Below are 18,130 nucleotides of genomic sequence, written 5' to 3' on the forward strand. Positions count from 1 at the left end.
TGTCAGGGGTAAAGAAGAACACAGAAACACCAGTAAGAGACAAAAATATTAATTTGTCCTTTCACAAATACAAAAAAAAGATAATAGAAAAGTGAATATTGAGAGATGAAATGATTATAAAAGTATATAGGGAAAAAGCATAAAATCTTGAAAAACAATGTGGGAGAAGCTAAATAAGAAGATACACTGTATCTGATGTTTGTCCTGAAAATTGTACAATTGCTTTTAGGGAAAGCATAAAAATTCTGACCTGAAATAAACAAACTGATGAATCAGGCATAGATTTTATAAAGATCAGGTTCAGTGTGGTAGCGTGAGAAAAAAAAGAGGAGGTTAAAAAAAAGTTGTTGGCAAGAGAGTCAACAAGGGCAAAATGAGTGTCAGAAAGACAGCAGAGTTGGAGGAGGAAAGAACAAATTTGTTGAGGAGGAAGTCAGTATGTTTCTTTGACTTTCTCCACAGGAACAAAGCAGAATGTGAGCATAAATTAAGAGAGTTAATCCCAAAGGTGAGTGAGCTCTAAGGATTATTTAGAATGCAGTCAATTTAAAAATATATATATATAGCAAATTAAGACAGAGGTAGAAAAAAAGATTTTATTTAAACAAAATATATAGCATTCAACGGTAAGTAAACTGGAAGGAGTATGTCCCCATCATAGCCTTTCAAAGAGAAGTGCTGAGTAGTAAACATTGCTATTGTTTGGTAAAATTATAAATTTTTAATTAAAAAAGACATCAGGTTATAAAAGTGCTAACTACCTTTGAAACATTTTTAATTGGCAATAATGGTTTGGCCTTTAGTAAATTTCCACTTGAGCGAGCCATTCAAAATAGAAATCACTATGATAACTGAAAAGTTCTCATAAAATGTCATTGTTGATTGCAGATGGCCTGAACTGAATCTACATAACACGTATGCATATTTTATTAACTGAAGTTCAAGGAAGTTAAAGTTTAAAAATAGAAATGTGATAGCTTAACATTGTAAATGCAAAGATGAAACTATCAAGAAAGTTATAATTCCACGAAGTAGTCTATAATTTCACTGTGCTACAAAAGGGGAGAGATGACTTTGCTATTTCATGTTTTAGATACAATCAAAGAAACTATCTCCTAAGGCAGAGGGAGAAAAACACCTCTGGGACTAAACAGAATAACCTTTCGGTAATAGAAGATAGCAAATGTTTGAACGTTCATGGGTAGGCATATCACTATTCAAAGAGGACGTTTCAAACACACACACAATTTAAGCACACGTATCCGAAATGGTCGTGCCTTCCATCAGCTTTCACAGGCAGCCTTCCTTGTGCCCACAAATGGCAGCCCAGCAAGCAGTGACATCAGACCCAGAAATGATGTGGCCTGTATAGTATGCAGGGAAGTGCAATGCTCTACTTGTTTGCAATGGTTTTATTTTTCGACTAGTTTTTATCACACTTGGCATGAACAAGGGAACATGTGCTTTGCTAAATTTGAACTTTTAAGATGAAACTGAATTAACTGAGAACCAAAAAATTGCTTCTGAATTATCCTAAGATTGAAAAATGCCTTCCCTTTCATACTAGGAATGACAAAATAAAAGACAAATACATCTTGGAAGTTGAAATGTGAGCTAGGAAGATCCTGTGGTTTGAGAACAACATTGTTGACTTTTTCTTTTTTAGGAACCTGAAATCAGATTGTCATGAAAAGGCTTTTTCCCATACAGTACACTTGCTAACGTGAAGATATGTACTAAACTGAAACCTAAATAAATCTAATATAAGCACTAAACCTAATATAAGCAAGATTTGTTTTGTTATATTTTTCAACCAGGAAGTTTAATTAATTTGTCATTCCTTAAAACTTAGTACAATCATATATATATATGATAACACATATGTACTACTGATATATACGAAATCAATATAATCCTTGCCCCAAAACGTAATCTTACATTCTTTTTTTTTCTTGCTAGTATTGAAACAAAATAACCGTATGGGCTAAAATGACCAGAGGCATATCCAGAGAGATTCCCTCCCCTCCTAAATTTCCTCTTCCTCCTCATAGAAGATATGCCAAGATACCCAAGTATAAAATGCTTTGTATATAAAATGAGTGCCATCATGCAGATATTTTTAAAGAGTTGAAATCCAAAATAATTTTAATATAAAATTCAAGTTATAAATCACAGGATATGTTTTAAGGAATCTAGTGATAAGTAATAGGTCAAACAACCTGAAAGAACCAGCTTGTGGTACAAGCTTCATTGCATTAATAATGTCACAGTTAGTATGTTTATTAAATTAAATATTACCAGCAAGGGTCTTCTAAATGCCACGTTCCTAACACTAGATTACATATTTATTTCAGAGTTAGCATAGTAAGAGGGGGAGCTATCACTAGAAGGTCTATTAAGCCATGTTTTTTTTTTTTTCATTGCTTTAATGGAACTATTCAAATCAAATTTTTCACGCCATGCCTTGAACACCGCTGCAAACCATACTGTGGGTGTAAAATACATGCAAGGCAGATATAATCAGCTCAGATGAGACCAGTGACTTGTACACCATCAAGTTTACTTTATTGTGAAAGCAGTGGGGTTTTCTTTCAAGTGAATATATTTTTAAATATGTTGCAACCTAACTTAACAAGCTGAAGACAGGAACCAGGAAGGCCCACAAATCTCAAGGCAACTGAATTAAACCAAGTATAATGCCATGCCTGAAATCTTGCCTAGTTTGCCTTATCTTGTTCTGGCAAAAGAAAATCTGATGGTCCAAATGTAAATCTTGCACTCAGATTGTAACTTCAATAAATCATATAGACTCAACTTGCTTGAAAAGTCTCACCTGACCTTCTAAAAACCTGATTTTACTGGTATTACACTAAAAATTTATTCTTTCCAATATTAAAATTAGCCAAGTAACTGCCCACATACCAGAGTAAATTAAATATTTTTTAAATCGAGTGCTTATCACTGGTCTTTAAGGGTGCTGACTTCTGTGGCCACTGGCTTGCTAAGTCCGTGGACCATGTGACTCAGTCTCTGGGTTGTAAGTTCAAGCCCCACGATGGATACAGAGACTACTTAAAAATAAAATCTTAAAGGGCGCCTGGGTGGCTCAGTTGGTTAAGCGACTGCCTTCGGCTCAGGTCATGATCCTGGAGTCCCGGGATCGAGTCCCACATCGGGCTCCCTGCTCAGCAGGGAGTCTGCTTCTCCCTCTGACCCTCCTCCCTCTCATGCTCTCTGTCTCTCATTCTCTCTCTCGCAAATAAATAAAAAAATCTTAAAAATAAAATAAAATCTTAAATAAATAAATAAAAGAAGCTGACTTCTTCCTAAGTTTGTCTAAATAATAGTTGCTTTTCCTTTGGGGAATCTAGATTAGTTTGTTTTCACACAGGTTCTTAAGTTCTACTTTTTTCCTATCCCCACGGGTAAAAAGCCTACATGATAAAATAACTAATATACACACAAAAAAGGTACTGCACCTGAGTTCAGGTCATTTTATAAAATCACTTACGAACACAAACACGTTGCCCAAATATTGCTATAGAGAGTTTTTTAAGTTCTGCAGGAATATAAATGGTCTCTATGCAACGAGGCTTTTGTTCCTAGCCTGCACCCTCAAGAGAAAGTAGAACATCCTTGAAAGCTTCAATGCTATAAAGATAAATACTTAACGTCACCAAAATGATGGGTCAAAGAGTTCTAGCAGTAGGATTTATAAGAAAATATAACTGCAGGAGGCAAGAGGGTTCAGAAAGTTCTCTAAATACCCTAAATTACTACATTTAAAGAGCTCGGGTGATGTCTGCCAGCCCTAAAGAGACAGAAACAACCTGGCTTTGGAAGCAAACTCATCAGTAAGCTTCTGCTAGGCCTAAAGGGGCCGTCATGTCCTAAATCCTAGCGGGTCGCCTGGCGCGTGGCCCTCGAGGAGCTACAGGCTGGAAAGGGCGCCCTCGGGCACAGCCAAGGTCGCGGCCCGGCTGCATCGGACTCCGAGGACGCAGAAGGAGTCTCCTGGACTCCGGGCCTGCAGGTGGGCCCGGGCTGCCAGTCTAGACCAGCGCCCCGAATCCCTGTCTGGACTGGGCCAGGACAGCCAAAGCACAGCCGACGGCCCACCGGCCAAGCAGGGGAGCCTCGGTCCAGGCTCCACGTCGGGGAGCGGGCCTCCCGCACGGCCTCACTCGCGGCGGAGCTCCTGCAGGCGCCCGCCCCCCCGCCCGCCTGGGCTGGAGGGCGCCCGGACCGACGGCGCTAGGCCCAGGCCAAGAGCAGCCTCGCCCGCCGGGGCCGCACGGACCTGCCGCCCGCCGCCGCAGCGCGCTCTGGCTCCGCCTCCCGTCTACACTGACCCACAGCGTCTGCCTCGAAGGTTAGGAACCGAGGGCACAGCACTCCTGGCTGGAGCAGCGCCGGCCGGCGGCGGCACTCAACCCCGAGCGGGTGGTTGCAAGTGAGTTAAGATGGCGCGGAATGCGAGTGGCGGGAAGGCGTGAGCCAGGATGCAGTGCTCGCCGCACGCTCGCCTTTTTTCTTCCCGTCGCTTTTAGAAAAGACACTGCTGAAAACACACTTTTGGAAAACTGAGGATATCTGCAGGCTGCGGGGAGGATTCCGTCCTCGCCTGACCCCTGCCCTCACGGAGAACAAGCGGCAAATCGAAATCCAACCCGGGACGCGAACTTTGGTTCCCACGGGCCCTCCCAAATCCAAACTCTGATTTCCTTGGAACAGCAGCAGCTCCTCAGACACAGCGACAGTGTCACTTCACTAGACACCCAAGACATTGAAAGCGAGCAGAAATGATCATGCTTGAAAGGGACAGGAAAGCACACTGCCTCCGAGAGGAGCGCGGAGCTGCAAATTTACCTCACGCTGACTCAGTCCACACAGCAGATGGTGGAGATGGTGGCAGAGCTGCAAGGGAAACGACCTCCCCAATTTTTTAAAGTACTTCCTAATAGCAGCTAAAGTGCGTCTTTCGGTACAAGGCACTACGTTCCTGTGAAATCTATCCTCGGCTTCTGAGAGCTTCGTTTCCGCACATGACAGCAGCTCGTTTGCTCGCCGTGCCTGCGGCCCGAGGGCGGCGGGCCGAGCGCGGCCCCCGTCCCCCCCCCCCCCCGGGCCCTCGGGCCTCGGCGCCCCCCGCGCCCTCGGCGCCGCACGTGCGCCTCCTCCCCCGCCGCACTGGGCGGCCCGCTCGCAGGAGCGCAGACCCAGTGGGGGGATTACAAGAAAACACTGCTCAACTTCTCTGGCTACACAGGCACCGTGTTTTGTACTTTTCGTCCCCTCGTTCGGGTCTTAGGTGTGGGAAGGGTGAAAGAAACACAAAGGAAAATCAGCCATCGCCTTTCTGTGTGGCAGACAAAACTCCGCGGAACGCCGTCTAGTGGCGAAATTGTCCAGGGACAACAAACCGGTTTTGTTTCCCCCCCTCCCCGCCGCCCCCCGAATTTTCCTTTTAACTGGAACTTCGAAGCCTCTTTGCATCTCTCAATTGCAAAGGGGTTTCGGGACAATCTCTACGTGGTGGTACATTTAGTCCCATAACCTGAAACTGACCCAGACTAAGCAAGAATGTTGAACCATTTTCCACCTCTTTCCTGGATCTCCTTTCTCTGGAGACAAAAGTACAAAAAATCTCTTCTCCACGAGATAAAGTCAGAGCTCTGCGGACTCCTCGACTAAGACGCAGCGACCCTACTCCACCCCCACCCCCCAAGCTGGGATATCCACGTTTCTGCATTTGTTCTCAAGGGATGGGAATCTGGCCTGGGCAGGACTGGTACAGGAATTCCACTGTAGAAGAGATGGAGTGGTACCCCCCAGATACCTCCCAAAGCAAGTTTTAAGCTCAATGCTTAAATACCGACCATTCCCAGTTTGTTCTATGAGTCCTTACCCCACTCCAACCCCGCCCAACCCCCCTGAAACATCCCGCTCAAGAAATATAGGCCATTCTGTGTTTGCAGTTACAGATTCGCCACACATCTCCAAGGCCTCGTATTTAAAGACCGGGATTTTCGACATCTGCCTAAAGCGGTGGTCAACAGCCTATTCTGACACGCATTTCAATTACATCCTACTCTTGCCCAAAGCCTCCCGCCTGTGAAATTTAAAGAAATTCTTAAGTCCTTATTTAAGACCCTCCTTTTCCTGCTTGCATTATTTCCGACTTCAGAGAAAATCAGATAGCTACGATGAGGAAGTGCCTACATCTTCCTGGGGGGAAAAAAAGTGCAACAAAGTGAAACTTGACTCATAGGGAACTAAGTTACTTGTAAATAAGAAGGAAAAAGTAATTACTGGTAGTGCTATAAAACAAATTTAAGTGGGAAATGGGACACGATTCCCATTACACAGACTGCCCCATATTCAAGTGGGGATGGGCTATTCTTCCTTAACCCTTAAAAGTAATCACCTATAATAAAATATTTTCAAACTGTAAACTGCTTTCAAACACCATAGCGTTTTACCAGATTTATTTACTTGTTATACACAGACGATACAAACGAGCAAAAAACAAAACGTTTCTCAATGGAGTGTGTACTTGTATAAATTATTCAGTTCACAGACAAAACGAAACAAATATAAAAATCACAACATTAGATTTACAGAAGAGCCAAAATATACACACGTTTAGACCCTGAATTCCTATTAGGAAAAATCCCCCCATGGACTGGAATCTAGATTGAATATTGTGTATGATGCATATTTCACATTAATTTTAAAATACAAAAAAAAAAGTATAGGTTTGCTACACAACATTAGAAATCCTACTAATCTATTTCCAGGGGGATTAATGCTCCTTATCAAATATAACAAGACTTAGAGGGGGGAAAAAACCAGTCTTACTTGCATTAATGCTAGTGTTTTCCCAAGGAAGTCAAATTTCAGCTGTTTCTAGGTGGCAGGGAAATCATTTTCAAAACTAAAATGCAGTAAAATATACAACTCACACAATTTATCTTCACTAGACTACACTATAGTTACCAACAATTCAGTCATCTATATCATTAGTAGAATATTCATTACAAAGATTTACAGCATATAAAGGTGGAGGGGGGACTGAAAAGATATTCAGAAACAGTTTGTCAGCATATTTGGCACCTGCACAGACCAGTAATGGATTTGGCACTTTGGGGAAAAACAAATAAGGCAAAATAATATTGCTGATGTAGAGCTATTCTATTGGAGGGGGGGGGGGTTGGGGTGGGACATACAACTCCAGTTAACTTTTCTTTGCAGGCATCATGCCACTTAATGGACTTGCCTATGAACAGACACCTATCCTTTACAGGTGTTTGGTCGGATTCTCCTTAGCTATTTGTGTGCATTAGGGCACAGAGTAATTATTTCATGCAACGGATTGAAGAGAAGTGAGAAACCCATCATTATCTATCAAGTATTTCACGTTTCCAGAGCCTCTTAGAATATTGTTAATTATCTCACAAGGCAATTTTTTAAAGTGGAGGGGGGGGTGAAGAAAATGGCAAAGAAAGGAAAAGAATGGAAAGGTTAAGCGTGAACTGGTTTTGTGCCTTGACGATGAAAATAAAAACTAGCCATTCGGTACAATAAATTAACACTATATACAGTCATTTCACAGGCTTTGTTCCACTAAAATTATTAACATCCCTACCATCCATCCATCCATCCACTCGGGGATAAGAAAGGACGCGCTGGGTGGGTCCAGGTTCTAGAGTCAACATCCTACGGTTTAATGGGGAGGCCGAGACTTGGAGGGTCGGAATCGCTGCTGCCTGACAGGACTGCCCAGGTCTCCTAAAGGTGAAGAGTTTCATTACAAGAAAGAGAAGGAGAGGGTGAGAAAAAGACGAGAGGGAGGAGGCTTGTTAGGAGTATAACTTCACAGAAGGAGAGTAAGGAGGAAAACCAAAAGGTTTACAGCAAAGTTGAAGGTCGGTGTGCTAACTGCAGAAACTGCTGTGCAAAAAAAGGTTAAAATCGCACTCGGAGACCTGTGCTTATTCGTTGCAGACGGTATTCGAGGGCCAGATAACAGGAGGGGGTGCGCGAGGTGGGCCGTGGGGAGGAAGAGCTGGGGAGAGCTGCGAGGGGCTGGCTGGGGGGCCGGGCGGCGGCGGGGCGCGGGGCCGGGAGGGCAGGGCCGGCCTAGCTGTGCGAGTAGAAGCCGTAGTAGCCGCCTATGTCCTTGGCGCAGTTCTTCTCGCAGTCCCGCTGGGCCAGCACCTCGCTCTTGAGCGGCGACGAGCTCTCGGACACCGGCGTGTCGGCGGGTGAGATCCGCCTCCGCTTGGCCTGCTCGTAAATCCCCGAGTCGCTCGAGTCGATGGACTTGATGGAGGAGGGTGTCTCGATCCAGCTGGAGTCGGACAGGTCCTTGGGCTTGGCGTCCTCGGCGGCGCCGGGCGGTAGCGGCGAGCGCTCGGCGGCCAGGCCCTCGGCCTCCTCGCCCAAATAGGGGTTGGCGCCCGCCATGCGCGCGGCGGCCGCGGCGCTGTTGGGCCAGCAGGGCAGCACCGAGCCCGACTTGGCGCCGCAGTACTGCGGGGGGCTGCGCGCGCCCCAGCCCGACGGGTCGGCGTAGTAGCCGAGCGGGCGGCCGGTGCAGCCCGCCGCCTGCAGCGGCAGCGCCTTCACGCCCGCCGCCGCGTAGGAGAGCAGCGTGGCCGCGTTGCCCGCGAAGTCCGTGGCTGTGTCGTAGGCCGAGGCGGCGAAGTCCAGCCGGTTGTTGGCCGGTGTCACAAACCAGCGCTGCGGCGACGGCGCGCCCGGGTCCTCGGCCTGCTGCGGCGACAGCAGCCCGTTGGTGTGGGGCACACTGCGGTCCGTGCCCGGCCCGGGGCCCGCGCCCGCACCCGGGTGGAAGCGGGCCTTGGCGTAGTTGCTCACGAACTGGTCCTGCAGGAAAGAGCCGGCCATAGCGTAACGGGCCCCGGGCACGATCTGCGAGCGCGGGGAATCGTTGGGCGAGGGGGTCAGGCGGTCCATGTCGCAGCCAGTGTAGATCCTGCGAGGGAAGGAGAGAGAGAGAGAACCGAGGGGTGGCAGAGAGGTCCCCTCGGGAGGCAAAGGGAAGGCCACCTCCACTTTTCGCCCACCCCCACACTCTCCGTCTGTAACTTGCGGTCCAGGGCGGAGACGGACAAAAGGTCACAGACTTGCGTCCTCCCCAAAATAAAATAAATCGTGAAATTGTAAAGAGGTCGGTTTGTCGTTCAGGGACCTAGGCAAAACACAGATCAAGAGGAAGGCTTCCCTGTCCCCTCGCTCTCTCTCGCCAACTGTACAGGGGATCAGAGAGCGGAGCGCAGCAGGGATTCTCATCCCACTTCTCCAAGGTCTGCCTAAACATTAGGGCAGATTTGCCCAGGGACTAAGGTGTTACTTGCCCAGTGGGCCTTTTCTGTGCAGTGAGAGTTTCTGAGCAAAATTTCTAAACGAGATACCCATTTCTTCACTCTTTGAAGAACACTTTCTTCCATCTGATACACACGCAGGCTATCCAGGTAGTAATCAAAAAAGACTGGCCTTCACCAGTCTTCTGAGACTTGAGGACTGCTGCTGGAAGCCTCCACAGTACTTACTGTCCATTGTTTCCCCCGTGGGATCCTTTAACCCCCACCTCTACCAATAATAAGAATTACTACTTGGAAACAAAGTCATCAATCAATAAAATTCTTTTACAAAGAAGAGGTTTTTTTGTTTTGTTTTGTTTTTGTAAAGTAAGCTCCATGCCCAACGCGGGAGCTTGAACTGACCACCCGAGATCGAGTCGACCCCAAGATCAAGAGTCACATGCTCTGACTGAGCCAGCCAGGTGCTCCAAGAAAAAGGGTTCTCTACTCTTTTTCCAAGCTTTTGAACCGTTACTGGTAAATAATAATAATAATAATAATAATAATAATAATAATAAAATAAAAATTAAAAAAAAATTTTTAAAAAGACAAAAAGCAAAACAAAAAAACGCCAAAAACTACCTGGGGGGCAAATTCTTACAGTGATTATCAGCCTCCTCCAAGCTAACCCTTATACAACTTGACGATGTGCCAGGCACCGTTGTCTAGGACTGTACAGATAGTAATTTCGTTAACCATCACAACAATCCTCCCAGTTATGTAGCATTATTATCCCACCCTACAGATGAGAAAACTGAGGCAAGGGGAAGTTAAATAACTTGCTCACAGACGGTAATTGTGTTACTGGGAATCACCTTAGGTGAAATAATGATTAACTCTAGGCCCTGGGCCTAGAAAATCCCATTAGAATTGAGAGAGAACCAGAGATTGGATCAAGATTGGTAGAAGTGTTTTCTTCTACACATAGACACATGCCTCCCTTTTTATTTAGCTCACACATAAATGTTTTAATCTTTAATCAACACAATGTTTTGAGAGAGAGCCTCAGTCTTGTCAGACCTTAATCCTTTGGGGAGGAGATTCCCTGGGGAATGGCCAAGCAACCTTCTAGTCCCCCTGAACTCTTATTGCTCACCCTGTTTCTCCAAAAGTGAGCTATGCCCAAAATATCAACATAAAAGGGGATAGGGTGGGTGGCATAAGCCATTTTGCTCTCCCCTGTCCCCTAATAACTAAGGTCTCCATTTGTATAGATAAAGAAGCTTTTATGGAAAATATACAGTTTAAGAATCAAAAAGAAGTGGCTTTTCCTACAGGAGTCAGCCAGAGGAGGTCGGGTGAGGGCGATGCTGCTGCCCAGGTCCATTCTGCTTACCACACAAAATTTCCCTCCTGAAATTTAATTCCAGTTTCAAATAAGTAGAGGGAGGCAGGAAGGGAACATAACCAGCAAGGTGCAAATATCTTCTCTGTTTGCCATCACAATAGTTTAAAAAGAAAAAAGCAGCCTGCAAAAGATACAGTTTAGATGCCCATCCAGGTCCCAAACCACTTGGGATTACCGAATTGATTTGTGCAAAATAAAATGCTTTGGAACAGATGTTCGCAACAGAATTAAAAGCTCAAAACCTACAAGGCCCCCTAGTACAGAGACCAGTATCTCTGGTCTCCTGGGCCACACACTTTCCACAGTGCCGGGTCCACATTTTTAGATTGTGAGGACTAGAAAAGCTGAGTTTTTATTCTGGGGTATCATCTTGATGAGCCTTGCTTCCTCAAAACTACTTTTAAGGGAGGCACATGACAGTTATGGGCAGAAATATCAATGACTCTCTTTTCAATTTGTTATAAAAAATATCAGGAGGAAACTTTGTTATCTACCTGGAGATGGAATAGAAGCAGCCCACCCTTACTTCTCCATAAAATTAATCTATTTCTGGTCAAAGACAACTTCAACTTTGTAGCTCTATCCCAGGCACTTAATGCAAGCCATAAAATTAAAATTTATGTAGTCTTCCTTTTTATGGTCAGAATAAAAGGGGGGGGAATCCCAACGATCCAGATTTAGATTTTGCTATATAACACTATCTGAACTCTTGGGCACTATATCTGAACTCTGAGCAAGAATACTAGAACAAGCCCAGAAAGCACTAAGTTTGTATCTCTTGTTGCCCCCAGAGAACATCATTTTGATAAAAAAGACACGGAGGTAAGTAAGGGAGGCCCGGAGAAAAGGGTACCAACACATTTAATTAAAACACGCCTAGATGCAAAAGATAAAAGGAAATACTTTTCTTTTGAAGCTTATAAATAATACACAGCAACAACACCTGGGTCCTTCCCAAAGCCCGAAATAACTGTAACAGTGGCTCTGCTCATGACCTTGCCTACAGTGGGTGCACATTTTTATTCAGTCCATAGTAAACTTGCACAGGAAAAGCTATTACACAAAACTTGGAAATGGGTAAATAAAAGTCACATATGCCAAGGAGTATGTAACAACTGCCAGAGCCACATGCACTTTCCGGCAGAATCGGGCGGTTTCAGACACAGACAATCTGAGCTGAGCATCTGCAGCGCCACATACAGCTCCCACACCCAGGAACCAGGGCAGCTTCCCCAGCCAGCCAGCCCCAGAGGCCCGCCAACAACTTTGTAATTCATAAGAAAGATAAAAATAAGTGGAGGAAATCTTTGACCAAAACCACAAAAGCACCAAGCCAGAAAGTCACCAGAAAGAAGGGGAGCCCATAAAAGGGCAAGGGAAAACCTTAGAAACAGCCTTGTCTTCACACACTCGAGCTTCCAAAAGCCTTGTACACAACAATCCACCTTTGACCTAAAGCCCAATTCCACAACTATTTGAGAAGGAAGGTGCAAAATTACTTACGTGTCATAATTATCCCGAAATCCTTTTGCAAAGGGGTTGTGATCTATTTTCAATTGTGTAATCTAGAAAAGACAAAAAAAAAATTAATATGGTCTCACCTTCTGTGTAGGTGGATTAGGTGTTTACGAATATAACACCACTTTTTACAGGGGCTTATGGCCCACAATTTCATTAAGTAGCAAGGTTTCCCTACCTGAAAAATTTGAGGGAATGAATAGAAAGGGAAAAAAGAGAAAGTATCATGAAAGTTATGAGAAACATGTTTAAATTAATGATGCCTAACACTAAAGGATTGCTTTCAATTAGCTCTCCCACGTGTTCTAAGTCAGTTAAAATGCACATTTTAAAAATGCTTGTTACAAAAAGGCAGAAATCTTTAAGGGGCACTTGAATTCATCACCAAATGTTGCCTATTTTAAGTGTTTCACCACATTTTTAAAAGTTGGTCACTTCTGATTCACAGCCTCAAGAACCCATAACTGCATCTTAAAATCAGCTTTAATTTAAAATAAATGCATATTTTCATTTTTGATTCTTTCATCTAAGTTTTTTTAAAAAAATCCACCGTCACTCCTAGTAGTCAAATCAACAGAAGTAAAATAAGTTTTGGCGAACTTGCAAATGCTGAAGAGGTTCAAGTGCTAAAAAAAACTCGCTCCACAGCTTCCGGTAATTTGATTTATTGTACTTTTTAGATATGTGAATGTGTCTGTTCTTTTGATCACCCAAAAAGTGATGTTTGTTTATTTCAGCCATCAGTTCTGAGACTTTTATTTATTTATTTATTTATTTATTTTTAGATAATGCCAAAGCTTGCCAATAATAAAATGCAGGGGGAAATCTGCTTGTTTTCTAAATGGAAGAAGGACTCAAAAAAAAAAAAAAAAGAGAGAGAGAGAGAGAGAGCGAAAGAGAGGGAGAGGGAGAAAGCAGATTTAAATCTGTTCTAGTTTGAGAACTAAATTAAAATTCCCAAAAGAAAAGGCCCTAGAAATCCTGGGCCCCTCAACGGTGGCCCGTGTGACCCGCGATGGAGATGAATAGGAAGCGTTTCCCCACCGGCAAGGTATTCAGGGAAGGTGCCCAGCAGGCCCCTAGCCCTCCGCCCTTTTGGCGCAGCAGAGCCAGCTGTTGCTGATGTTAGTGCCCGAGCCGGGGATGGCGGGGGCTGCGGGCAGGTGCCGGGAGAAGTCGGAGCCGCCCGCCGCGCGCCCAGCCCCCAGGCCTCCTTACATCGGTGTTCTGGTAGGCGGTGACGGCGATGAACTGTGTCTCGGGGAAAGTGAATGTCTGCACGCGGCCAGGCTGGCTGGTGTCCTCCGTGCCGTCCTCGTTCACTTCCACCACATGCAGGCGGGGCTGGTACTTGTGCAAGGATTGTAAAACCACCATCTGTCCGGCGGAGAGAAAGGGGAGCGCGGGGCGGCGCGTTAGCGCGGTCAGTGTGCGCTGGGCTGGGGCCGCGGGCCGTGCCGGGGCTGGCTGGAGCCCGCCGCCCCGGCTAACTGACCGTGGGACTCGCCGGGCAGGTGACTGGCTAGCTGGGGCAAGACCAGCCCTGGTTCCTCCGGGAGCAAGGATCACCGGAGCACCGGAGGAAAACCGAACCCGACTGCCTGGTCGTCAGGGCCTCCCGATCCGCCCAGCCCTCCTTTTAGGAGGAACAAAGATTTTTACAACCCCAGATCCTGTGGGTTTCCTTTTCGAAATCAATCAATCAAGTATTTGTACAGTACTTGGGAAGGTCGGGCACTCGGGAATTGGGCGGGGGGCAAGAACAACTTTATAGGAGGGTGGAAATAGAATTTTTAAAAAGTCTTTTTAATGTAGCAAAGAAACATATGTCCAGTTTCTCATGCTGATTTAAACCAACGGACTGGATGTTAGCGAGGGACGTACGTGTGTGAGAGAGAGAGAGAGAGAGAGAAGAGAGAGGGTGGGGTGGGGGGCAGGAGCGCTTGAGCCACTGACCTGCCCATTGTTGTTTGAAGCTCCTTTGTTGTTTGTAAGTTTTAATTTTCCAAAAGAGATTTCTTGGCGCATCCAGTGAGCCCCCGTGTTGGGGGAATCCGGATGCATATAGACCCGATTTCCTAGAGAAAGAAATACGTTGTTTACATATGCCCCGGGCACTGCCCAGTCCCAACTCCTCACCGCGTAGGACACACACACACACACCTTATTCCACAGTGAGGCCCATTAGCTGGGGGTTTTTTAGGCCTCGCTTTCTTCCTATTAACTGGAGATGATTAAAATAGCTTTTGCATAATCCTCCCCCTTCTCGCTGCTCAGTCTGTCCCCCTATCCCCTTCGTTTCCTTTTAGAAGTCATTGGCCGATCGTTTTAAAAGTCTCTCGAGCCAGTCCACAAAGGCTTTAATTAATCATTCTCACCTAAATAAGTGTCAGGAAAATGTGTTAATTGGAAGGACTTGCCTTGCACATTGGTGTCCGCTTTGCCGCAAGGAACCCATTTGCCTCCTTGAAACCTCCAGTGATTGGGATCCGCCAAAATCACATCCACAAAAATATTGTAATGAGCCGTGGGATCGAGACCAGAAATGTTAAAACTTAAAAAAGGAAACATGCGCCTATTTAAATTAAAGGGGGGGGGAGAGAAAACAAGAGAAAAAAAAAACACATAAATGTTAAAGATTAAATGCAAGAAGCGCGGCGCCAGATAGCAAAGCAAAACTTGTTCTTCCAGCGTCGATGAGTGAATGTTTGCTGGGTTAGAGAAGGGGTGGTGGGGGAGGAAAAGAAGTGAAGCTGAAGTCGGGGAGATCGGCGGGTGAGCTGTGGAGTGGGGAGTCGGCAGGTGTCACTGCCCAGGTGGAGAGTGAGGTTGGCGACCCGCACCTCCACCTGCCCTTGGTTCCGGGCTTTGATGCGTCCCTACAATTTCCCAGCCGCAGGCCGGGACTCTCCCTCTCTTTCGCCTTTCTCCAGCCCTTGACTGGTTCTCTGACCACCTTTCTAGAGCGGGAACCCCCTTACCAACATCACCGCGGCGGTTATACCTTCCACTTTCCCCTTTTTCCAAAACCAGTCAACTCCAGGGCGCACCAGAGCGCCTTCCACTCCGCTCCCGACCCCAAAACATCGCTACCGGGGTTAGTCACAACCCAGCGCTCTTGCCCCCGGGCCGTGCCTGGAGCAGCGACTGCCAAGAATGTAGCATTACCTTCCCTGTTTGGTGATGATCATCTCCGTTTGGTGGCGGTGAAATTTCAGCCAGAGGGGCCTGTTGCACAGGTACACCTGCGCTTTGCCGGGTACCAGTCCGGGCTGCGTGGAAGAGAACTGGTAGAACGGGGCTCCTTGGTAGGAGTGGCTGTACTGCTGTGGGTAGGGGTAGCCGGCCGCGGGGTAGCCCTGCGGTGAGGAGTTGGACAGGAGGCTGTTGTAGGCTCCGTTGGTGATGACCGGGTGGTGGGCCATGTAGCGGCTGGGACTGCCGATGGAGAAGGCGGGGTGCGCCGGTCCGTGCTGGCCGGGGTACGGGAACATGGCACTGGGAGCAGTGGCCGCAGACTGTGGCTGGCTGGACTGAGAGAGGAGGTAGCGATCTGCAGCAGAGCCATCGAAACTGTGACGAAGCTCAGAGACCCCGTCCAAGACAGGAGAGAGTTTACTTCTCTGGACGTCCCCTGGTGAGTCCTTGGAGTCAGGAAAATTGTCTGTATCTGACTGATTCGTCATCCCCCTGGTAATTTTTTTCAAAGGTGAACTTCTCTCCAGGTTGTCAGTGGTCGAGATAATGGGATGATCGTGCAAGACAAGCTCAGATCCGCCTGAATGTGGGTAGCTGCTGCTCACATTGAGAAATTTCTTGGAGAGCATGATAGAAGGAGAAAGGCAGTGCTCCAGCTGCATAGCTCTAGAACCTGAACACTCGCCCTCCTGTCCCTGGTTTTTAAAGTCCTATTTATCATAAACTAGAAATCCACAGACCCCCTCACTAGACAGAAAGCACTTCAACCAGCAAATGCTTCTCAAAGGTTTGATTTACTTTTTTTTTTTCCCTGGGAGAAGAGATTGGCCAATTGACACTATGCAGCAATCAGAAAAGGCTCACTTTTGATCTTGCTGCTTGTGCAGCCGATGAAACGGCTCCTGCCATTGGTTAACTGCTGACAGTAATTTAATTAGATAGACATTAATTAGGATAATCACCTGGCTCCTGGTCGCGACGATCATGGCAAATTGAAGGGGATGATTTTATTGTTGGCTTGGGGGGTGGGGAATGTGTGTTGGCTTTACGTGAGCACTGTTGTGTCACCTTTAAGCTTTGTGACCACTGCTTTAGGAAGATTCAAAGATGTGCAATTTACTAAACATTTCCCTACCTTCCCCCCCACCTCCCTCCTCTCCAGCCGAGGGGCGGAGGAGGGAATTCGATGATGCTAGGAGACTTTTCGGATCTGAATGAGCCAAATATTCAGTTGAATGTAACGATTTCAAGTGCAAAGTATACAAAGCGCGAGCCGGTGGCCTCTTCTCGCCCTGTAAAAGTTCCAGAGTCTGTCTTTTCCAGTTAATACAGAAGCACATAACACCTGAGCCAGTCCTTTGTGAGCAGGTCCTGCGTGTCCTCGGCAAACCGCCTCCCCCCCCCCACCACGCACACCTTTTTAACTACATACATAAATAAATAAATCACTGCTGCTGAGAGCCACAGCGATGAAAGTGAGCGGGAGGGGGGAGAAGTGGGGGCGAAAAGCTGCAACTCACCCACCCATCCACCCACCTCGGGAAGGTTCGGTTTCTTGCTTGAGCACAGAAACAGTGACAATCCATGATCACCTTTTTAAGTTTTGAAATAATCATAAGCTGTCGGGCTGAAGTGCTTTAATGTATTTGCAGTGATGTTTACGAGGTCTTTACTAAATATTTTATCAGCGAGCTTGGTTGCAGATTATCTGAAGAGCATCTAACTGGGGGCAGGCGCCATGCATGCCGCGCGTCCCACTGCACTTCCTTCTCTCTGAGGTACTGGCTTGGCGACAAGGTTCAAAAGCCTCGCCAGGAAAAGAAAGGGCCGAGTCCTCGTGCAAATGGGTTCGCTGGAAGCGCTGATCTGGGGAGACAGAGTGGAAGTGGTGTCAACGCAGTGATCGATACCGAAGACGTGTGTGTGTGTGTGTGTGTGTGTGTGTGTGCAACGTTTATGTAATCTGGAGGGGAGGGAAAAAAAACCATGCCAGTAAGTTTAAAATGAGGAAGAATCAACGGAGGAATAGAGAAAATAACCAATTTAAAAGGATGTTGGCACAAATAAATAGCACGAGGCCCAAAGCGACCCTGAGATGTCGGAAGAAATCTCCCAGTACTGGCTCTAGAGAGGAACCCAGCCCTGCGCCTGGACCAGAGGGCCGAGAGCACAGAGGCTTTATCCGCCCAAGTTGCTTCCGGCGGCGGCACCCGCCAATCTGCCCTCCTGCGGCTTTCCCCGGGACGCCGAGCCGCGCGGGAAGGAGGAGGAGGAGCGCGGCGGGAGCTCAGTTGGGCCCCGCAGGCTGGCCGACAGGCGGGCGGGCTCCGCGCCGAGCACTGCTAGGGCTGGCAGCCGAGCGGCCCTCCCCGCGCCCGGCCATCCGCCCGGCTCTGGTCCATTGTCTAACGTCCCCGAGCGGCCTGAGCGTAGGCTGCGCAGCTCCTCGGCGGTCCCGAGAGGCAGCCGCCGCCCGGGAGGCTCAGGGAGCGTGGAGAGAGCCGCGCTGGCGCAGACGCCGGGGGCAACACTCTTCCAGTGGCAGAGGCACGGCCCGGGAACCTCCGCCCGGTGCCGCCGAAGCCTTCGAGAGGGCGCGTCAGCCCTCCTCGGGCCTCGGCACCTCCCTGACGGAGAGCGGCGCTGGGGACATTGGGTGGGTCCTGGACTTGGGCAG

At 47.2% G+C, this 18,130-nt stretch overlaps 1 protein-coding gene across 1 annotated transcript; it reads right to left on the minus strand.

Moving 5' to 3' along the window:
* Positions 1–6,471: 6,471 nt before the first annotated feature.
* On the minus strand, positions 6,472–16,900 carry TBR1 (T-box brain transcription factor 1). The gene is made up of 6 exons (XM_032409499.1): positions 15,424–16,900; positions 14,676–14,830; positions 14,212–14,333; positions 13,474–13,632; positions 12,241–12,302; positions 6,472–9,001 (listed from the first exon to the last, which is right to left on the minus strand). The coding sequence occupies exons 1-6, from the start codon at positions 16,113–16,115 to the stop codon at positions 8,143–8,145; spliced, it is 2,049 nt and encodes a 682-aa protein (XP_032265390.1). The 5' UTR covers positions 16,116–16,900; the 3' UTR covers positions 6,472–8,142.
* Between the last annotated feature and the right edge of the window lie 1,230 nt (positions 16,901–18,130).

Source organism: Phoca vitulina, unplaced genomic scaffold, assembly GCF_004348235.1.
Source record: "Phoca vitulina isolate PV1807 unplaced genomic scaffold, GSC_HSeal_1.0 scaffold1, whole genome shotgun sequence".
Classification (NCBI taxonomy): domain Eukaryota; kingdom Metazoa; phylum Chordata; class Mammalia; order Carnivora; family Phocidae; genus Phoca; species Phoca vitulina.

Bases quoted from the DNA above. Each gene is read 5' to 3' on its own strand.
- TBR1 (XM_032409499.1), bottom strand. From the start codon at position 16,115: ATGCAGCTGGAGCACTGCCTTTCTCCTTCTATCATGCTCTCCAAGAAA. The intron at 14,831-15,423 runs GTAATGCTACAT...TAATTTAAATAG, and splicing joins ATCATCACCAAACAGGGAAG to GCGCATGTTTCCTTTTTTAA. The intron at 14,334-14,675 runs GCAAGTCCTTCC...TTCTTTCTCTAG, and splicing joins AGCGGACACCAATGTGCAAG to GAAATCGGGTCTATATGCAT.